Source organism: Nyctereutes procyonoides, unplaced genomic scaffold (assembly GCF_905146905.1).
Source record: "Nyctereutes procyonoides isolate TBG_1078 unplaced genomic scaffold, NYPRO_anot_genome, whole genome shotgun sequence".
Lineage (NCBI taxonomy): Eukaryota > Metazoa > Chordata > Mammalia > Carnivora > Canidae > Nyctereutes > Nyctereutes procyonoides.
Window position 1 is genome coordinate 1,472,303 of NW_026575129.1, and position 23,953 is coordinate 1,496,255.

At 39.0% G+C, this 23,953-nt stretch overlaps 1 protein-coding gene across 1 annotated transcript in view; it reads left to right on the forward strand.

The window, feature by feature from the left end:
* The window catches only part of IQGAP2 (IQ motif containing GTPase activating protein 2), a 297,908-nt gene that overhangs the window by 174,536 nt on the left and 99,419 nt on the right, over positions 1–23,953 (forward strand). Inside the window, exons 6-12 of the mRNA XM_055342241.1 lie at positions 3,159–3,226; positions 3,869–3,982; positions 4,638–4,816; positions 6,644–6,731; positions 10,141–10,304; positions 13,356–13,516; positions 18,443–18,567. Coding sequence (XP_055198216.1) covers positions 3,159–3,226; positions 3,869–3,982; positions 4,638–4,816; positions 6,644–6,731; positions 10,141–10,304; positions 13,356–13,516; positions 18,443–18,567 — 899 coding nt within the window. The remainder of the gene's footprint in view (positions 1–3,158; positions 3,227–3,868; positions 3,983–4,637; positions 4,817–6,643; positions 6,732–10,140; positions 10,305–13,355; positions 13,517–18,442; positions 18,568–23,953) is intronic.

Genomic DNA, 23,953 nt, shown 5'->3' on the forward strand with positions numbered 1-23,953 from the left:
GCAAATCAAGTGCTATGAAAGAAATTGAAGAAAGATAAAATGATTTTTTTTTTTGTCATTTCTTAATGTGTGGCTTTTATTTTCCTGGAATTCTTTTGGGGCTTTGCCATACCTATCCACTTAATTCTGTTTAATTTTATAGTACCTGTTAGTACAAAGGAACAGTTGAAGAGGTTGACATTTCATTTGTTCCTCATGATGTGGGCTCTCTTTTAACAGGAATATTTTTTCCATGTAATAATGAGTTGAGAAGTGGTTCATAAAATATTACAGTTTTGAAAATGTCAGTCTGCTAGTTTTAATTCTAATGACTTGTTTGGCATGAACCTTTGGTAATAAAATCTATAGAGGCTGTGTAAATAGTTCTATATCCCTGATAATCTCTAAAGACCTAGAATTTAAACTAAGGAACGTATCCTGTCTTTCTAGCTTTGAATTATGAATACATAATGCCTATTTTATATTGAAGAATGTTCAGGCTCTAATATGTTTTCCACCTGTGGGCAAGACGCAAAAATAATATTGGAACTTAGTACTAAAATTACAACTACCGTATGTTTAAAATGTCATTTGTTCTTTGTTCTTTGGTTTTAGTTTTGAGGGAAAAGGGAGGAAACCAAAGAAAGATAAACTCCTCCTCCTCAACAAATATTTAAAATTCAAAAAGTCATTAATAGGCATTTCCTGCAGGAAGGGGACGTGGAACAATTTGTTTGAAAAATGTCTACCCTCACAACTAACAAAAGGCAACACAGAATTAAATAACATTTTTTGGCTATCAGATCTGCAAAATTTTCAGGATGCCTGGGTGGCTCAATATTTGAACATCTGCCTTCGGCTCAGGTCATGATCCCAGGGTCCTGGGATTGAGTCTCACATCAGGCTCTCCGCAGAGAGCCTGCTTCTCCCTCTGCCTGTGTCTCTGCCTCTCTCTGTGTGTCTCTTGTGAACAAATATATAATATTTAAAACAAAAAAAAAAAGATTTGCAAGATTTTCATTGACTATCAATTCTGTGGTAAGCAGACAAAGAAAATGGTGTCCCTATGTGGTGGCAGTAGATTAAGGTCACGTGCTTCACACTGGGTGTTATTCTATATGTTGGCAAATTGAACACCAATAAAAAATAAATTTATTTAAAAAAAAAAAAAGGTCACACGCTTCAGCAGGTTCTTGGGTTCATCTAAGCATTTGGTATCTCCTAACTGCTCTCAACCATGTCTGGCACTAGTTGCCCAGAAGAGGAGAGAACCCAGTCAGCTGACAGCACAGCATCAAGCACTAGCTCTTCAGTGAGAGACTTCATGACACTGCACGTAGTCATCCATGTAGCCATCTGGAAGCTGTTGTTTGTTTTGTTTTGTTTTGATTAAAGATTGTATTTATTTATTCATGAGATACAGAGAGAGAGAGGCAGAGACCCAGGCAGAGGGAGAAGCAGGCTCCATGCAGGGAGCCTAATGTGGGACTCGATCCCAGGACTCCAGGATCATGCCCTGAGCCAAAGGCAGATGCTCAACCGCTGAGCCACCTGGGCGTCCCTAGAAGCTGTTTTCTTTGGTACCCCAGTTGGCCGCTGAGGTGCTAAGAAGTGAGACTCCTCTTGGGTACGAGAGCCTCCCTGGCAGAGAGCCTCAGCCCTAGGAGCCAGTGTCTATTGTAACACCTTCCCAGTGGGCTGCCCAGTTTCCTGCAAGGACTGTGGGAGTTAGAAGAGTCACCAAACTTGGGCATCACACACTTAGGTGTTCATATCAGGTATTTATTGTTCCTTCAAATCATTTATCAATGGGGGTTATTTTTCTCCTCAGCAAAGATGCTTACTAATGTGGTTATCATTGGACCTTTATGGGTTCCTAGGGGAACAGAATGTTAAAAGAGTCAAATTCTTTCACAGAAGGGAACAGGGTTTTTGCTAACCCTTAACTCACAATGAATGAGTGTAATCTCTTTTAGAACGCAATTTGACCCTATATACTAAAAGCTTTGACTGTGTGTATATCCTTTCAACCTGGCAGTTTTGTTTTTAGAGATTTATTGTAATGAATAAGATGTATATACAAATGTATCTGTATATAGGTAGATTTGCTGTAGCATCATTTGCAATGGGGAATAATTAGTGACCATCTAAATGCAATTGGTTAGGTAAAATACAGTATATTCATATTTAAGGATCCTGTGTGTTTTTGGAATAAGTATTTCCAGAAAAAAAAATTGAAAGGGTTTATATCACATCAACATCTGAAGTGATGATCTTGAAATATTTCAAGCCAATGAAATCATTCTTAGTTCATTGTATAAGTTATTGTAGAATTGGCTAATTTCCCATTACAATCTCACAAATTACAAACCTATCAAAATGGATAATAAGTGAATACAGATTTTTTAAATTGTTCTATAGGATTAGTCTTTGGGATTGAGAAGATTAGGATCAATATGGAAAGAAACTGTGGCTCAGTGATTAAATGAGAAAAGCCATATAATCAGATATTTGCACAATTGGTAAAATTTAGATGCCGTCAGTCCTCAGATCCTTTTGTCAAGTTATTGGTAGGTTAGTGGGTACCATTGTTACTTCTTATCTACACAGACACACACGCACACACACACACAATTTATTCTCCATCTTCCACTTAGTAGCATGCCCACATCATGGTTTATTGGTAACATCACCCTGTGGGCTGGTAGTCTTGCCACTCTGTTTCAGAAAATGTAGAACAAATACATCCTCAAGGAATGTGTGGTACTTAAAGGAATATCAAAAAGGAAAATATAATATGAACTGTACTTTCAACAAAAAAAGAATCATACATGGAGTATTCAAAGAAATGTTCCTTGGATTTATTACCGGCTATTTTGTATTGTTGTGTCTCTTATTCTCCCTAAAAATGGGTAGTAGAGTTAGTTGACCCTGTGGAAACGCCACATACTCTACAAGACCAGTCTTTGGGACTTAGACTACAGTTTTAGTCCCCATCCTCCAGGGACTGTGTTACCTTAGAACTCAGTTTCCACATCTATAAAATGAATGGATTAAATGAGATAATCTCTTAGGTCTTTCCCAACTAAAAAAAAGCCCTTAAGATTTAAGAAATTTTTAACACTAAGATTTATGATGATAAAGTTTCTGATCTGATCATTTTACGTTCTGTCTTTCAGTTTATACCTGTTCAAACTCGGAATAGCACCTCAGATCCAGGATTTGCTGGGCAAAGTAGACTTCACAGGTACTACTATTGATGATTTTCACATTGTCATTTGCTAAGAAAATGTATCAATACTTTTGTTTTCCTTTTTATATCACCGATTCCCTTTTTTCCTCTATATTGATCAGGGGAGAAAACTATTATCTTGTTTGTATTCAACCAGTTTTCCTTTTCCCCACATTTGTGAAATGGGAAACAGACTGACTTCTTCATAAGGTTCTTGTTTAGAAATGCCCCACCTTCTTGAAGACACTCCCCCCCCCCTTTTTTAAATAATAGTGTAGCATTTTTAATTTTCTTTTTTTGTTTGGTTGTGTTTTTTTAGAAAGTGCACATGCAGTGGGGGAGGGGTGAAGGGAGAGAGAAGGAGAATCTTAGGAGAGAGAAAGACAAATTCAAGCAGAATCCATGCTGAGCATGGAGCCCCAGACACGGGGCTCAATCTCATGATGCCAGGATTACAACCTGAGCCAAGATCAAGAGTCAGTTGCTTAACCTTACTGAGCCACCCAGATACCCCCTTTAATGTTCTTTATTCAGAAAAGTAAGTCTTGCATTTCTGGGAGAGACAATGTAGGATGAAGACATTTCTTGATATGAATATATTCATTCTTGCCTCCATCTCTGTATTTTTCTTTGATATTGTTTGTTGTTCTTTTTCAGAGGAGGAAATTAGTAATATGAGAAAAGAACTTGAGAAATATGGAATACAAATGCCATCTTTCAGCAAAATAGGTGGTATTCTTGCAAATGAACTGTCAGTGGATGAAGCTGCTTGTGAGTCTGTTTAAAATCAGAACTTACTATTGACACGAGACTTACCCATACTTTATTTATTGATTTTGGTTAAAAGAAAGAGAATATTTGGAAGATGCTTTCAACCCCCTTTTGAAGTTATTATATGTGTTGTAGATGTTTAAGTTGAGCATATCAGAATATAACCATGTAATTGATTTTGACTTTAAACACCTAGTTCTGCAATGTGGATTAAGAGTGTTTAGAAATATTTTTATTATTCAAAATATTTCTTTGCCTTCTATGTCAGCACATTTTAGCGGTAGAGTACATTGCTGTATTGTCTTTTCGTCTTGTATGTTAAATTGCCAGTATAATTTGGTTACAAACTGGTAGTTTAACAGAGTCCACTTCACCCTTTGGCCCCCCGGTGGTTGGTTCATTTTAGTCATTCAATGGGCACGGAATAAATCAATAGGGATTACGTGATGGTGAATGCTGAGACAGGACCCAAGCTAGATGTGCAGGTGGAGAGGTTGTCAGAGGGGTGCTCTGTGAAGTGTCTAGGATGTCTTTTTTTGGCCTTTTTAACTGGAAGCTGAAGAAGAAAGTAAAGCTGCTTACATTTGTGCCATGTCCATCCAACTGTCCATGTTGTCTTTGGCTCATAAAAATCTTTCTTTTTGTATCTCTCCAGTGCATGCTGCAGTTATAGCTATTAATGAAGCTATTGAAAAAGGAATAGCAGAACAAACCATTAAAACGCTAAGAAACCCAAATGCAGTTTTAACTTTAGTAGATGACAGCCTTGCACAGGAATATCAGAAGGAACTTTGGGAAGCCAAGAAAAGAAAGGAGGAAAATGCAAGACTAAAGGTATTCAATTAGATTTCTCAGTATGGGTATGAGTGGCTAGTTTGAAAAAGCCTTGATGTTAACCGACGTGATCTGGTAGTCTCTGTAGCCCTAGGCAGTTGGCTTGCGTGAAATGAGGGTAAAAGCAGACCATGCACTCCATAAAGAAATGAGATTTCCCTTTATGTTGATTCTCAGAGGTTACAAGGATTCAAGGTCAGGTCGTAAACTGATGATTCACCTGGGAAGTGTGGAAGTAGATCTTCCCTGCTCAGGATCAGCTGCAGATCCTGTATTAGCCGAATTACCTGTAGGTTTATGAATAGAGGTTCACAGTTCCATGTGATGAAGTGAAGAGATAATGTTTTTTAATTTACTCTCGAATTTTGCCTCCCCTCCTCGGCAAGGCAGCTGGATGTTGACCCAGTGCTTCTCTGCCTTACTCTCTAGCCTCACTGAGGACGTCCCGTGCGGAGCTTCCACGTCTGGCTGCCTTTTATGTCCCCTTTGGCTCTGTTACCAGAACTTTCCACTTTATCTTACTGCCTTTTCTCCACTTGCGGTTCCTGACAGCAGGTGGCGCACTCGCCCCGCCCATCTGCCTCCAGGTGCCTCCAGGTGGCTGCTGGCCTGGCTCCCATCTGCTTTGGTGCTACCAGTCTCCTCTGGTTCGCCTGTGTGTCTCTCCATGTCTCTTCTCCCTCCTGCCTCTGCGTATGGAGATTCTCTAGATCTGACCTCGAATCACTTCTCTCTCCTTCCTCAGACAAGGTCATCCACTTGCTGAAGAAATCAGTTGTCAGCTTGATACCAAGTCCCTCAAATGTTCCTCCAGGCGACTTCATCTCTCTGTCCCGTGGACCTTGTGTAGGAAGGCGTGCTTGTCCTACCCTGCCCTCCTCACACATGTGCTCCTTGCTCAGTTTCCTCAGCAGTGTTTCTTTCCATGCCTCCACCCCTGTATCCTGTCCCTGCATTCTATTGCCTCTTCTTGCCAGCCTTACATCTGTCCCACACCTTCTAGTCTTACACTCTTGCCTCAGCCCTGCCCCCACGACCATGCCTCAGGGTTCTTGCACACTTTCCTCATGGGCGGCCCTGCTTCCTGCAATTCTGCAAACCAACCCCTCTCAGAGCTAAGGGTTGCAAAATTAATCTTCAATTACAGATCTGATGTCAGCCCCCAAGAACCTCCCTGGATTCCCTACTGCCTACTGAGTTAAGTACAGTCCTTTGCTTGGCTTTTAAAAAAGCCTCCAGGATACCCAACCAAGCTCTCCATCTTTCTGGCTCACCCTGGACACCCGATGCTGTAGCCCAACATGCCCAGCTGTCTCACCTTTGTGAGCAAGTCCTGTGGTCTGCATCCTCCCCGCTCTGCCTTTAACATGGCTCTGTTCCTCCAGGCCTTCCTGAATTGTTTTCTCTTTTGCAAATGTTATTTCCCACTGAGTATGTCCTTCACCTATAGAATCTATTTTGTTCTATGTATATTTGTTATTTATGGAGTCACTGTTACTAAACTGAATCAAATGAAATTGCCAATATCCCACTGACTTTGATCTACAAAAAAATGGCAGTATGGTCAAGTGGTGCAACATAATGTTTGCCACGTTAGACAATTCGGCCCTTTCAGAGAATCACTAGGCCTGTTGTTCCTCATTGTAATCCTTGCCAGGCATGTCTAGCCCTAGTGCCCTGCACAGAGCAAGCACTCTTATTACTTATATTGAATTCAAATGAATATAAGTAAATGGTGTTTATCACTCTTTGCATTTTACTTTTGAATAGGGAGCTTTGGGGACCTTTTATTTAACCTCAGGAATCAATGGAGGCTTTGTTTTGTAGAATAACTGCATTTCAGAAGAAGAAAGAGATGCATATGAAGAACTGCTGACACAAGCAGAAATCCAAGGCAACATCAATAAAGTCAACAGTAAGTAATGGATTGTATGAAGGAAATGGATTCTGCTGGAAGATACAAATTCTCCATGTCACAATATCAGCAAAATTCTCAATTTGTATTCTTGTACAACTGCCTCCTGTGATGAGAATTGCACTCAGCGTCACTGTTGCTCTTAACTAGGGTACATAATCTGGCGGTTTCCCATGGAAGTTTTGGGTGACCATTCCCCTCTGTCCATGCAAAGTATCTCAAGGTATCTCGAAGCTAGTTCAGCTATACCTTCCTGTCTTATCATAGGTTTCAGTGTATGTCATGTTTTGAACCTATCGTTTATTTGCACTAATATTGAGAGCTATTTAGTAAAAGATTATGACTTCAAGATTGTCATTTCTTGCCCATGATTATGTGACAGTGTTAGACTGGAATTTGAAAGGTATTATTGATGCCTTTATTCTTTACTACTTCCCAATCATTAGTCTGCAGTTTGTAGAATTGTTTTTCTTACAGCTTGTATCATTTTTTGGCAAGTGAATGAAACTGGATAGGCCAGTGAAACTGCATGGTGGCAGGTCTGAATCCATGTCCCTGAACCTCTATGGAGTGGCACAGTTCGGTTCCTTTTTGTACCCATTTAAGTTGTGTGACTATAAATAGAAAACTCAGGTAATTAAAATAAAGCATCTATAAGTTCAGAGAGATTAATCTCTTTATTAGTCTTTTCTCCTCTCTCTAACAAAATTTGGTTTTACTTGAGGCAGTAAGGAATTCTGCTGACATTTATTTCCCCTAGGGCAACCTAAAAAGCACCTATACACACACACACACAAAATGGATACACGAAAGACCATTTAGCCCATTTAATAAAGCATGTGAACCATCTGCCAAATTTAAACTTGGGAGTATCCACTGATTACAACACTTATAAACTCTGTCTTTGATTTAACCTCCTAGACAATCTTGGAATGTTCTTAACACCTTCAAAGAAACTATAGGTTTTCCCCAGAAGTTTGCTCCCAAGTCACTGGTAGTGACGTATCCAAAGTGTTCAAACAGTAATCAAGGAGGCCCAGAGAAAATTGATATAAATATCTAGGAGTTAACAACTGATTGGGTTTGAGAATTTCCCTCACACACAAAGCTGCTGAGAGCTCCTGGGTTACTTTTTTTTTAAGGGAACACCTTAACATTGTGGAATGCATGTTCCTCATCTTTTATTCTTATTTAATTTTGCGTATATTGGTGATGATACATGAAACACAATTTTAAGTTTCTCTTTCTGCTGTATTTGAAAGCTGACAGAGTCAAATTGCAGGAAGAAATTAATATTGCCAGGCAGACAGCTGAGGTCCATAAACTTAGTGAAGAAATGATTCCATAGCTTTTTGCCATCCTTTATTTTTGAAAAGTTTATAACCACTAAAATAGACTTTTTCATTTTAAATAAAATGCCTTCTATAAATGCTTTTTATTCATTGACGTAATTCCCTGACTACAAATTTAATGCCACATTGGTTATACATTTTTAAATAAAAGGCATGAGACGATTTGCACTAATGCATAACCAGCTTAAATTATAAGGGGCACTGCAATGTTTGATGGCTTGAAATGTGTAGAACGTGATGATTCTGAAGTTATTTATCTCTCCTCATCTGAAAATGTATAGTTGGGCAGAGCTAAGAATAGTCTTGAAAAAACCATAAAGTATATTTTAATAAGTGACATGACAATAAGACAACTGTATGCTTTAAAATATATGAGTATAGCTACTTGACAAGCCTTTTCTTAACCCTGTCGGTTATTATAGTAAAATGTTAAGATGTCTACATTCATAATAGCCAAAAAGCGACATAAGTGACAGCTTTGATGGTAATGTCACCAGGTCTGTCGGTGGAGGCTTCAGCTTTGTGAGAACTGCAATCATTTTACTTTGCACGTGTGTTCCATTCATTACAAGACATGTTCTGTTAAGACCAGGGCCGGAAATTTTGTTAGATGCAGCATATAAAAGAGTGGATAATGTCATTTTATTTTTTTTAGAAGAAATGGTTCATAAAGTACGTCTTAAGGATATGATTTGTGATAGGCTTTTACCATCCAGTGGTGCGAACTCACATATTGGAGTTGTCAAATGGGAGGCAAAATGCTATCCAAAATAATGACAAACACAGCTCAGAGGCCAGGGTGACTTTCAGAGAATAGCAGAGTCAAAAATGCCCACTCACCTTCCTTTCTGGGATTTTTTTGTTGGACATATCAGTTCTATCAATTTTTTCTATTTAGAGAGAGAGCACAAAGGGGTAGAGGCAGAGAGAGAGAGAGAGAGAGAGAATCCCAAGTAGGCCTACACCCCATGTGCAGAGCCTGACACAGAGCTCTATCCCACGACCCCAAGACCATGACCTGAGCTGAAAGTTCAGCTTTCAGCAGAAAGAGTTGGATGCTTAACCAACTGAGCCACCCTGGCATCCCTGAAACCTTCTTTATAGGGCAAAATGCTGCTGTTTCTGTCCAGTTTGCTACTGCCTGGTGGCAGAGTGCATCACTCATTCTCCCAGTTGGTCAGCAATTCTCTTGCTGTTTTCTGAAAACTATGATGAATCTGTTGTTTCAGGCACCCTCAGTTTGGTCACTAAAATTCAGGTCTTCATAATCTGAATATTGCAACTGGTAGAGATCTCACAGAGCCTATGGCTGAGTCAGATAATGTAAGCCAACACATTTGTGTGATCGGGGTTTTGTTTTTTTAAGATGAAGTGATACTGGCACAGATTTATTTAATAATATGAATTTGGGTTATAATATTTTTTTAAAAACACACCTGAAGTGATTTTTTCTTGAAATCACGCTTCACAGAATGCAAGAGTTGAGGGAGAATGTTCCAAGAACAAACCTATCAGTATGAAGCAGCACTGCATCCTGGTGCTAACTGTGGCTGTCCTGTGTTGTGGCTTTGAGGGGAGGATACCGCAGTAGGGCAAGGCTGGCTTGGGGTGTTCACGTAGCTCCAGTCTCCTTGCAAAGGCAGTACTAATTAATACACAAGGAGTATTCAAGAACAATGCCTATGGGATCTCTATGGCCCAGCTCTCAATGCTGTGGGGATCCAAGAGGTGTGAAGTCCTCAGGGAAGAGGTGAGACCAGAGCTGATCCTGAAGGGCAAGGTTCTGTAGGGAAGTCACGCTAGACAGGAGTGATTTCATAACTCCAGCTCTGTCGGTGCTGAGGTCCTTTTAGGGACTTTCTCCAAGGACTGGACTTTCTTCCAGTTACTGAGCTATCATCTTCAAGTCTTTGCCTGTCCACCACCTGCAGCTTTTCAGAGTTCATGGAAAGGCACTACTTTGATTCTAATCCCTGGCAAGATGGACTGGTTGGGCAGGCAGCAGGGGAAAAAGCAGCCATTCTGACAGAATGTGACACCTCCTCCACCCCACTCAGGGCTGGCTGCAGTGGACCACATTAATGCTGCCGTTCAGGAAGAGGACCCTGAGAACACGCTGCTTGCACTGAAGAGACCAGAGGCCCAGCTGCCTGCTGTGTATCCCTTTGCTGCTGTGATGTACCAGAATGAACTTTTCAACCTGCAGAAACAGAATGCCATGGTAAGTCTGAGGACTCCAGGTACAAAGGTATTCATTCTGAGTCAAAGCTGTGAGGAAGGCTGTTTAGGAAAGGTGAACAGGGCACAGAGTCTGTAACTCAGACCTATCCCCAGTCCCACTGGCCTCCCTGTACCAATTCCCATGGCTGCCTTCCCCTTTAACCATTGCTTTACATTTCCATAAAGAATCTGTGTAGTTAGGAAGCACAGGCCACACTCTGTATAAATTACACACTGAAAGCAAGTGGTTCTCATGCTCCGATTGTCTGATTTTTAAAGCACTTTGAATAATTTTTTAACTGCACTAAAATTTTTAAAAGATATATAATGGTTTCAGATATAGAATTAGCTATGAATCTGCATTTCTAAGAAACAAAGAACATTAACACCATGACTTTAATTTTTGTAAATGTAATATGCTGTTTCATATTCTAATGATACTAAACAGTAATATATAAGGTTACAGTCATGAAAACCATGTGTACTGGTACAAGATTAACCCAAACAATGGAGCAGAATAAAAAGTATTGGAAGCAGAGCCAAGCATTGAATATATGAGAATGCTAGTATTTCAAAAAGGTGGAAGAAGGAATGAAATCCTTCTAAGTGTTTAACCATTTAAAAAAGAAAACATGACCTCACTGCACGTATCAGAATAAATCTCCAACATAAAAAGTTAAATGTAAAACGTAACTTAAACAATTGAAGTTCTAATGAAATGTAGAAGAAGATTGGATTTTAAAAATGAGAAACAGCACTGTTCCACCAAAAAAAGGAAGAGGGGAGGCCAAAGGCATAAACAGCCAATTCACAAAGATTGGCGTATACTATGACAAACACACACAAAAAAATGTTGAAACTCATTCAGAAGTAAATGTAAATTAACACAAAATACAGTTATTTTGAGAAATCAGATTGGTAGCATTGAGAGATCTGACATAGGCATAAATTTGGCACAGCAGACATCTCCTCCATGGCCGACGGGAGCATGAAGAATGCACCCTTTCTGGAGGATGATCTCAGTAATGTGCATGCTGGTCTTTTACCCATTATCCTGACAGTTACATTGCTAGGAAAAGATCCTAAGGAATATTAAACAAAAAGTTGTATTCACAGGGATGTTTAACACACAGTCTGTCATACCGAGAAGCAAGAAACAAACCACATGTTTAACAACAATTGCACATACTAATATCGAGTGGGGAAAATGAAACTGAAACATTATCTAGAAGTATTTCTGTAATATGAATAAAAATAAGTTCTGTTTAAAAAACCTATAAATGTTTGTATGAATTAAAAATAAATAAATGGATGTACACTAAAGGGCTTGAGTGGGAGGATTTGTTTTCTTGCTTACCAAGAGTTCTTGTTCTCTAAGTAGGAAGATACTATTTTGTAATAAAAGAAAAATACATTATTTTCCTAAAAGTTCTTTCATTAAGAGTTTCTCCTGCATCACCAGCTTCATCAAGGCTATTCACACGCTAGCCCTGTCATTCTTACCTAACTGGTCAGGGTCAGCCTGTGGTTGTCCCACCCTGCTGCTACTTTATTTTTCCTTATCCTTGCTGCTGTATACCATGTTAGATATTTGTGGACAATTCCCAGAAGGGGTAGAGGAGTTGGATCTCAAATGATTCCATCCTGCTCTTTTGGTTGTAATTCTATACCTTCCTTATGTGTTAAATTTATAGTTAATATAAGAAACTCGGATAAAATTTGCTCACATGCTCCCATTTGCTTTGGAAGGTAAAATTATGCCTTGTTACTCTAAAATCAATTGTTACGAGATCCCTGTGGAGAACTAGAAAGCTATAATGCACTTTAATATAAATATTACATTGTATGTATTGAATACAGAAAATATCCTAAATGTAAATACTGTTATCAGCATTTATTTCTATTCATTTTATGCTCCCTCTGTGTTCCTTGAATATAATAGAAGAAATAATCCTTTTGAAGTTGGACCAAGTCAGTATAAAATAGTTGAAGAGAACATTGAAGGAGGAAGTTCAAAAGTCTCAGATTTGGTTTTTTTAAAGTTTTATATGAGTACATTTGACACAATGTTACATTACTTTCAGATATACAAGATAGTCACTTGGCAAGTTTATGCCTTATGCTTTATGCTATGCTCACCACAAGTGTAGCTACCATGAGATGTATTCTTTTTTAAGATTTTATTTATTTGAGAGAGAGAGACAACGTGAGTACAAGCAGGAGGAGAGGCAGGCAGAGGGAGATGGAGAAGCAGACTCCCCCCTGAGCAGGGAGCCCAACACAGGGCTCAATCCCAGGATCGTGGGATCATGACCTGAGCTGACAACAGATGCTTAACTGACTGAGCCATCCAGGCACCTCGAGATGTACTTTTTTAAATAAGCCAAATCCGGAATTATAAATCATACTTGCTTTACTTCAAATACCCAGACCTCCTAATACATTTTAAAATTTCTACCCAATTATTGGGTCACCTGACTGGCTTAGACAGTTGAGCATCCGAATTGTGACCATGATCATGTCATGGGTCTTGATCTTATGGGTTGTGAGATTGATTAACTTTTTTAGGGACTAGAATTGAAATTGGGTTAATGATTTTGGTTAACTTTTCTGAGGTTACAACTTATAGGTAAAGTTCTCCCCTTTTTTCCTTACCCTTAACTTAAACTGAAAATCACTACCTAAAATCTCAACTCACACTATAAGACAGTGATAGTGTCATCTAATCCTTTGCTTAATTGTTTAGTAAGTCTGAGACTGTAAGCAGCTAATATAACTGGAGATAAGAATCACCTAGGGGAATGCAGTTGTTTGAGGAATCATAAACCATTGGTTGTCATTAACTCTGTCCCTAAAATGATCTACTAAGAAAAACCCCACTTACTTGTTCTTTAAAGCTAATGAAAAATAAGTGACGTTGAGCCCCCTCTTTCTCCTAGGTTCTCAAAATCTTTAACTGTTCATTGTTCTTTGAAATACGCATTCTAAAGCCCCATCACACCCATTAAGGCATGTAATTTGGGAAACTTGTATTGCATATATTTTCCAACAGAACTACTTGGCCCATGAGGAGCTCTTGATTGCAGTGGAAATGCTGTCTGCCGTTGCTTTACTAAACCAGGCCTTGGAAAGCAATGATCTTGTGTCTGTGCAAAATCAACTCAGAAGCCCAACAATAGGCTTCAACAATCTGGATGAATCGTATGTAGAACGGTAAGGGAACATCTTCCAAGCCTCCTTTTATGCAGAAATGTGTGTTTGGCAGATCTCACAAATTAAAGATTTGCTCCTTCCTCAGGAAATGCATCTGTCTGTCCTTATTTCCATAATAGTCCTTCTCATAGGAGTCCTTTTTTACAGTAGTTCTTTTAGGGGACAAAGAGTCTTAAAACGATCATGTTGTGCAATTAATATCTGACTTTGTCATTACCAAAGATTATTTGATAGGCTAAAAATAAAAGAGCTATTGAAAACATATCTTCCCTTGGGCTTTTTTTTTTTTTTGAGACCGCCGAATGTAGAAGAGTTGGAAGACACTTTAATAGTGATCCAGTCCAATTATTTTATTTTACTGATGAGGGAACTAAATCTGGATTTAAGGGCTGCCTGCTGGGCAACTGAATCCCAAACCCCATTGTTTTGATTGTTAAACCCAGGGAATCCTGAAACCACAGTGGGTCATGGCAGCGGGTGACAACCTCAGTTTAGTATCTTCCATTTCATGTTCCTGAAATATACTACTAGATACATGAAACACTACAGCAGCTCTAGAGAGAAACTTAAGGGGTCAGAATAAGGAGTCCATTAGCGATTCAGTAAGAAAAAAGCCCAATTTAAAAGGAGTAATTTTGCAGCCTGGATTCTTGTTAACCACTAGGGGGTGATGTCTGCCTAGATTCTGACAAAAGCTCTTTTCAGCTCCAGATTCTAGCGGAACTGCTTAAATAGAGGCTGAGTCATTCTCTTGCATTGTGTATGGATGTACAGGAAAATGTAAAAGCCTTTAGATTTTTTTCAAATGCTTGATCACTTGTCTGTGTAGAGAATGACCACAAAGCAGTAGGACAGAGGATTTTCTTTTTCAGTCTTCTTGGAGAAACCGACGCTGTGGTTCTACTTAAATTTGGCTACCTGATTAATAGAACTCCTGAGTCTGTTACCAAGGTAATTTATTTCTACCTCCACTATTTCTAATGACACCATTCTCTTCCCCAAGCTTAAAAACCTTAAGTTCGACTTGTTTTCCTCTGCCAGGCACACTTGTGCTGTGAACAGCCTGCTCATTTCTCTCCCCATCAGCAGCCCTCTGCACGATGTTGCCATTTCCCAGCTACCACCTAATTTGACTTTTCACCTCTATAATAACATCCAAATTGTGTCTTTTCTGTCCTCATTTATCCTCACCTAACCAGACTTTGCTCCTGTCCCTCCCTCAGTGCTTAAGTGGAAGACAGAGCTGGTGAGCTGGTCCCTTCCTTACAAAGCTTATAGCCCAGGGGCACCTGGGGGGCTCAGTGGTTGAGCATTGTCTGCCTTTAGCTCAGGTTGTGATCCCGGGGTTCTGGGATCTCCCGCATAGGGCTCCCCGCAGGGAGCCTGCTTTTCCCTTTGCCTGTGTCTCTGCCTCCCTCTGTATGTCTCTCATGAATGAATAAATAAAATCTTTTTAAAAACCCTATAGCCCAGGGGAGCTCTAATGGGACGTCTTGGTGAGGTCATTGTCACGACTGTCCCACAGATTTCACATCATCGACCCTGCCCTCTAAATAATCATACTGCCTCCCTCCTGATCACCCATTTTGATTACCAAAATCCCTCCCTATCTCCCCACGCCCAATTTGCAAATAACTCATCAAGGAAATAGTCTTACCACCCCATTTGAGAACCTCTTTTATAGCCTCAGAGTTCGAGTATTCTATATGGGAAACTTGGGGGAAAATTTTGCTATTTTTCATAATCTTTTTAAAGTTCGACCTAAGTACTTTCTGGATCAGCTGAATGACCAATAACATCATGAGATTTCAAGGTCCCCCTTGGTTCTCGGACTGACAGTTGATTGGGTCCAAGAGATCTCCCACAGCCTCAGCATTTTGCCTTCATTGTCAGCTTTTTACCCTGGTTCTTGGAAGCCCATGCTGGCAGATTTTCAGATTGAAGAAAGTTTACCGTTGTACTTGTGCGTGAGCGTACATGTTCTTCATAGCACAAAGGGTGGGGCAGGGCCACCTTGTGTGAATTCACACAAAATGTCTACCTCATTACCATGGCCTCCTCCCTGGGCCTGTGGTTTCCCAGAAAGACGCTTCTGTCTAATTCTCACAGAAATGCTGTAGAGTTGGTGTTGGCTCTAGGCATATGCTGTCCCAGATTAATTGTTCTAAAATGTAGCTATGATTACAGTGCTCTCCCTGATTCCTGGCTCTCCTCTGCAATAAGAACAGACTCCTCTCTAAACATGTTGTTCTGATCTTAGTTCCAGCTCCACCTCTCCCTGTGCCTTGCACTTGGGTCAAGCTGGATACAAATACACCATGTGCTTTCTGGCCTGTCTGCAGCTGTGCGTGCTCTTCTCACCGTGGAAATGGGGTGCCTGTTGCCTCTCCTGGCACGCTGCTGGAGCCACCTACCACAGATGATGCTTCCACAAATTATTTCCATGTTTCTCCTAGCCCCAGCTAAGGTCATCTCTCCTGAGAACTAGTGTGATGTGGTTAAAGGAACATAGCATTGGGGCCAAAAAATATCTGAGTCTGACTTTTGATGGCCTTTTCTCCATCTAGAGAGCACAAAAACACAGCTCTGCATCTGCAGAACAGCATGAGGAGTAAATGCTTAGTTCAGTGCCTGTGTCAGGCAAGGTGTTCCACCCGCTAAGGTTTTCCTTCCACTTCTCCTTCCTTGGAACTCCATTATTTCTACTCTTAAGACCCTTCTTGTGCTCTGCTTTTATATCCTCTTTGAGTTTTTGTCTCTTACCCACTGGACAGAAAGCTCCTTGAAGTAAAGGCTTTGCTTTATTCACCTTGATACCACTGCCATGTTTGCCACAGGCTTTGCCACATTTGTTTGATGTTAGTAAACATCACTGAACTAGATTGGCATCATAATCTTCTCAAAGCTTCAGAAGTCCCTTTGGAAATGTAATGTTACTGGTCTGCCCATAGCCAACAGTGAGGAGCACTCTGAGAGTCATGGAGGGAGGAGACTTGGACCTCTCTGGGAGGGTGAACTGCAGAGTATTTTCTGTAGCTGGTACCTAAGTGCTAGAGGCTAATACTCACATGGAAAAGCCTTTGCAGCTCTGTCACATGACTCCTAAAATCTCTTCCCTTTGGCTACTGTTTGTTCATCTCTAAAGAAACAAAGGGGAATTATGGGATTTTTTTTCTCTGTTCATCTTTAAGCTTTCTCATGTTATCCCCATTGGATCATGTTAAGCACATAAAATGTGCTTAAGGAGTTGGCACTTTCTTGCAGAATGCTCTCTTTCTATAAGGGATGCTAAGGAGTACAAATTGACATTTATCTATCTTGTTACTGGTATTCAATATTATTGTTTATGTATTACTAGTGTAACAGAGTGTTTTCTTAGGCTTCAAATTTTGATAAGGTTAAAATCTCAAACATGACTGTTAGCCACTTACAGGTCTGACTTTGGTGATGCTTCATTCAGCCACAGTTAAAGAATCATCACCACCACTTTTGAATGATGTTTTTCTCTCTCAAACTACACTCTATAGAAGGCACCTGAGTGTTACCTTAAAGCATGCAGAATTTTGAGAAAATCCGTCACAACCAGGAAAACAATTTTAAATGTAGTGTGATATTACTTTTTTTAACTTCTGCTGTTAGCAATCCAAAAGTGCTGTATAGAAGCTAAAATACATAGTGAATAAATATGTACATAGAGGATTCGTCTTTATTTCCCTGGTGTAATGCAAAAGCAAACTAAACTATTGAGTTTCTTTACTTTGGGCTAGAATAGATCATTTTAGCTTGTGGTTGTAACATGGTCCTATGATGTGTAAATGGGAAAATTGACTATTGAGAAATGACAGTTTCTTAGTGACATATCAAGATGGATAATTTTTTCCCTACAATTTCCCCCAAAAAGACAAGTAATTTAAGTGATTGGCCAAGTTCTCTTTTCCAGAGGGTTGTTCATAGGGAGGAAGGTCAGGGGTCAAAATGAGGTATAAGAGTGCCATTGCAGTGAGCAGACACAGAGGGAGGTTTTTGAGGATCTGCTGTAAAGCCTTAGGAGAAATGGACAGATGAGGAGGACTTTGCAATATTCTGGTTCAAGTCATGTATCACGTCTCCAAGGAAATGTACATTGAAGATGTGTGGTATACAACAAGGTTTCTGGAATTGCATTTGTATTTTATTTGATTCCTCATTGGGCATGTTAGACTTCAGGGTAGCCCATCTGGGTTAAAGTTACGGGGGTAAAGGTCTCTAAAGCTCAAATTTTGGAAGGAACAAGAAAAAAAATTAAAAAAAAAAAAAACACTTGGGACACCTAGGTGGCTCAGTGGTTGAGTGTCTGCCTTGGGTTCAGGGTGTATTCCTGGGGTCCAGGACTGAGTCCCACATCGGGCTCCCTGTGAGGAGCCTGTTTCTTCCTCTGCCTATGTCTCTGCCTCTCTTTACGTATCTCTCATGAATAAATAAATGTTTTGTTTTGTTTTGTTTTAAAGAACCCTTGATGCAAAAATTGAGAACCTTGGAGGTTCTGAATTTTACCACATAAAAGTTATCTGAAGTCTGAGCAGAGCCAAAAAAGTGCAAAGGGATGGAAAATAAGAAACAGAGGCGGCGGGGGGGGGGGGGGGGGACAATTTCACAGAATTGAGAACTTCAGGGTTTTTGTTTTTTGGGTTGAGTTAGGTATGAGGTTGGATTTTGAGGCACTTTCATTAAACAGCATTTGTACATAAAGTATCTTTAGGAAAAAAAAACACCATTAGTATAAGTGAGCTTACTATATGTTCACAAAGCTGCAAGACAATTTTATATGCTTTTCAACTCTTAAATCTTACAATATCTAATTTTGGCCACAAGCCAAATTTAAGATGCATGACATGAACAAAGATTGAATGCCTCTGATGAGTATAATGATTGTTTTCTCTTCTACAGTTACACGAATGCACTACTCACCATTAAACTGGAAGCCTTATCCCAAGGGCAAGATAACTTAAGCTGGAATGAAATTCAGAATTGTATTGATATGGTTAATATTCAAATTCAAGAAGAAAATGATCGTAAGTATAGAACAGTTCGCTTCTCTTAGCATAATGAGAGAATAAAGGTGTTTAGACAACTTAGTTTCCTAGATTAGGGCTGCAAAATTTTTGTTCATGTTGTTTTTGAGAGTACACTCCTCTGATAGGCATATATATATATTTATATAGAGATTTTATGCCTATAATACTGCACCAACATATTATACACATTACAAAACATATGTAAAAAGACATTAAAAGGATAGAATAAAAATACATAGGTAGAAGTCCTCATGTTTTCTTATTTATTTGTACTTCAGAATTGAATACTCTAGGTAACTCAGCTTGTTAGGCACTCAACTTTATCTTGACCTTTCAATTGGGCATTTTTTTGAAATACAACATAGGTTCCTGCCCTAGGAAAAAACTCGAAATGCAAACTAACCATTGTTTTAGGATCACAAATCACAATGATTCACCAGTGGTTTGGGTGCTTTGGCTAGAGCAAATCAAGGGTAGGACTCCTCTGTTTGGGTAAGCAAAACAGAAGATCAGATCCCATCTTTGTTTTCCAACTTTTCCCTGGTTCTTTCTGGCAATATCCAGTCCAGGTCTGCTTTGGTGACTTCTATATGTTCTGCTTATATGGCAAAGGTGCATTGTTCTCAGTGCTAAATGGTTGTATTTTTATTTTTACTCTCATTCTTTTTTTTTCTTTAAGATTGATTGATTGATTGATTGATTGATTGATTGATTTGAGAGAGTGAAAGTGCAAGCAGCAGGAGGGTAAAGGGAGAACCTCAAGCAGACTCCCTGCTGAGCATGGAACCCCACATGGGGCTCAATCTTACATCCCTAAGATTGTGATAAGCTGAAGTCAAGAGTCAGACTTAACTGACTGAGCCACCAAGATACCCCTTTACTCTCATTCTTAAATTGATTAAAAAGCAGGGTGGAGGATGCCACTTTGTCCCAGACTAACAAATAGAGCCTTTGCTTTTTTCAGGAAAAGAATGTCGTAACAAATAATATTTGTATAACTTAAAAAAAAAGAATGGGTTTTTTGTAGGTGGATATTATTCCTAAGCAAAAATATCTTTGGACTGATACGGCATTTACCTCTCCAGGCAACTGTACTACTGCTATTTTCCATGGGCTGTATAACATGGCCACTATCATATTTCTTCTCATTTTCATGTAATGAAGGGCACATGCCATAACCACAACAGTTATTTCGGAGACTTCCTTATCATATTTCCTTTCTAGAATTTGTGGAATTCAGTGCAGAATATTTAATATATCTGTGCTTTGGTTTGTTTTGTTATGTCAAACCATGGTATTTTTGTTTAAAGTTCTTGAAGTATTGGGTTTGATATCCTATGTTTAGATAATTGCTTTAAAAGCTAAATAAATATACCATTGTGGACAGGTACGAATTGCACAATATAGTAATTAAATCATCTAAAAGAGCTAAGGATTTTTCATGGACAACTTGAAAGTGCATTACCCTTCCTATCCCACGCCTGTCACACATTTCAAGGTTTAACCATGTGTCTGAATTGTGATATGGATAAGGATTTGCAGCCAATGGGACATGACAAATGTGGAAGGTGAATTTAATGGAGAATCTGCTAAATGCATTCCTCAGATTTGGATGCTCTGTTGATTTCTCACTGAAAAGTTCCAGTAGAGCCATAGAGGAGCATCATTTTAACCATGTAGTCTAGACAAGGTATATTTCTTTCTTTGAATTTTTGCTTTTTTAATTTGGTAGGTACTCTTCTTTGTAGGTTACTTCATCTGGTGTCTCAAATACAAAATCTGTAAGAGAACGCCCACTTTTTCATTAGATTAGAACATTATAGTCTCATGTGATGGTTTAAAAAAGTTGGTCAGGCATCTGTGCTGTCCACAAGAGACCCATTTTAGACCTAATGACACCTGCAGATTGAAAGTGAGGACAAACGAACCATTTATCATGCTAATGGACATAAAAAGAAAGCTGGAGTAACCATACTTATATCAGACAAAGTAGATTTTAAACCAAAGACTGTAACAAGAGATGATGAAGGGCACTCTATCATAATAAAGTTGGATCCAACAAGATAGATCTAACAATTATAAACACTTATACCCCCAACATGGGAGCACCCAAATATATGTCAATAACAAACAAAGAAATACATTGATCATAATACAATAATAGTAGGGGGCTTTAACATCCCACTTACAATAATGGACAGATCATCTAAGCAGAAAATCAACAAGGAAACAATGGCTTTGAGTGATACATTGGACCGGATGGACTTAACAGATATAATCAGAACATTTAATCCTCAACCAACAGAATACACATTCTTTCTGGGTACACATGGAACATTCTCCAGAATAGATCACATACTGGGTCACAAATCAGGCCTCAGTGAATACAAAAAGACTGAGATCATACCATGCTTATTTTCTTTTCTTTTTTTTTTAAGATTTATTTATTTATTCATGAGAAACACAGAGAGAGAGAGAGAGAGAGAGAGAGGCAGAGACACAGGCAGAGGGAGAAGCAGGCTCCATGCAAGGAGCCCGATGCAGGACTCGATCCCAGGTCCCCAGGATCACACCCTGGGCTGCAGGCGGCGCTAAACCGCTGCGCCACCGGGGCTGCCCCATGCTTCTTTTCTAATAAGCACAATGCTATGAAACTTGAAGTCAAGCACAAGAAAAAAATTGGAAAGACCACAAATAAATGGAGGTTAAAGAACATCCTACTAAAGAATGAAGGGATTAACCAAGAAATTAAAGAATCAATTTAAAAATACATGGAAGCAAATGAAAATGAAAACATGACAGTACAAAACTTTTGAGATGCAGCAAAAGAGGTCACAAGAGGGAAATATATAGCAATACAGGCCTTCCTCAAGAAACAAGAAAAATCTCAAATATACAACCTAACCTAAAGGAGCTAGAAAAGGAAGAGCAAATGAAGCCTAAAGCCAGCAGAAGAAGGGAAATAATAAAAAGCAGAAGTAAATGATAAATAGAAAACAGTAGAACAGATTAATGAAACGAGGAGCTGGTTCTTTAAAAGAATTAATACAATTGATAAACCTCTAGCCAGATCAAAACAAAAAGACAAAGGACCCAAATAAATCATGAATGGGAGAGATCACAACCAACACCACAGAAATACAAACAATTATAAGAGAATATTATGAAAAATTTTATACCAACAAATTGGGCAACCTGGAAGAGATGGATAAATTTCTAGAAACATATAAACTACCAAAACTGCAAGAGGAAGAATAGAAAATTGGAACAAACCTATAACCAGGAAAGAAATTGAATCGGTAATCAAAAATCTCCCAACGGGAGTGCCTGGGTGGCTCAGTTGGTTATGCATCTATCTGACTCTTGATTTCGACCCAGGTCATGATTTCAGGGTTGTGAAATTGAGCCCTATCATCCTGCTTCACAGTGTTCTGGAGCCTGCTTGAGATTCTCTTCCCATCCCTCTGCCCACCCCCAACCCCTTCACTTACACTCTTTCTCTCAAAAGAACAACAAAGCACAAAAAAAAAAAAAAAAGAAAGAAAGAAAGAAAGAAAAAGAAAACTCCCAACAAACAAAAGTCCAGGGCTAGATGGCTTCCCAGAGGGAATTCCATCAGACATTTAAGGGAGAGTTAATATATATTCTTCTCAAACCATTCCAAAAAACAGAAATGTTAGGAAAATTTCCAAGCTCATCCTACAAGGCCAACATTACCTTGATTGCAAAACTAAAGACCTCACTTAAAAGGAGAAGTACGGGCCAATTTCCCTGATGAACATGGATATAAAAATTGTCAACAAGATGCTAGCAAATTGAACCCAATAGTACATTAAAAGAATTATTCACCACAATCAAGTCTGATTTATTCCTGGGTTGCAAGAGTGGTTCAGTATTTGCTAATCAATCAATGTGATACCCCACTTTAATAAAAGAAAGGATGAGAACCATATGATTCTCTCTATAGATGCAGAAAAAGCATTTGACAAAGTACAGCATGCATTCTTGATAAAAACCCTCAACAAAGTTGGAGAGAGAACATACCTCAACATTATTAAGGCCATATGCAAAAGATCCACAACTAACATCATCCTCAATGAGGAAAAGTGAGTAAAGCCTCAGTATACAAAATCATTGTACAGAAATCTGTTGCACTTCTATACACCATTAATGAAGCAGTAGAAAGAGAAATCAAGGAATCAGTTCCATGTATGACTGCACCAAAAACCATGAGATACCTAGAAATAAACCTAACCAAAGAGGCAAAAGATCTTTACTCTGAAAATTGTAGAACCCTCATGAAAAAAATCGAAGATGACACAAATAGAAAAAAATTCCATGCTCACAGATTAGAAGAACAAATATTGTTATAATGTCTGTACTACCCAAAGCAATCTACACATTAATGAAGTCCCTATCAAAATACCACTAGCCATTTTCACGGATACAGAACAAACAATCCTAAAATGTGTATGGAACCACAGAAGACCCCAGACAGCCAAGGCAGTCTTGAAAAAGCAAAGCAAAGCTGGAGACATTACATTTCTGGACTTAAAGCTATATTACAAAGCTGTAGTCATCAAGACAGTGTGTTAACTGGCACAAAAACAGACACATAGATCAATTGGACAGAATAGAAAACCCAGAAATAGACTCACAACTATGTGGTCAACTAATCTTCAACAAAGCAGGAAAGAATATCCAGTGGAAAAAAAGACAGTCTCTTCAAATGGTGTTGGGAAAACTGGACAACACTACGCAGAATGAAACTGGACTATTTTCTTATACCATACACAAAAATAAATTCAAAATGGAGAAAAGACCTAAATTTAAGACCAGAAGCAATCGAAATCCTAGAGAAAAACACAAACAACGTCTGTGACATCAACCTTAGTAACTTTTTACTAGACGCGTCTCTGGAGGAAAGAGAAATACACAAAAATGAATTATTGGGACTTCATCAAGATAAAAAGCTCTGCACAGCAAAGGAAAGGGTCAACAAAACTAAAAGGTAACCTATGGAATGGGAAAAGAATTTGCAAATGACATATCTGACAGAGGGCTATTATCCAAAATCTGTAAGGAATTTATCAAGCTTAACACCCCAAAAACCAAAAAATCCAGTCAAGAAATGGAGAGAAGACATGAACAAACATTTTTTCAAAGAAGACATACAAATGGCCAACAGATACATGAAAAAGTGTACAACATCACTCATCATCAGGGAAATACAAATCAAAACTACAATGAGATGCCACCTCACACCTGTCAGAATGGCTAAAATTAACACAGGAAACAACAAATGTTGGTGAGGATACAGAGAAAGGGGAACCCTATTATACTGTTGGTGGAAATGCAACCTGGTGCAGCCACTCTCAAAAAT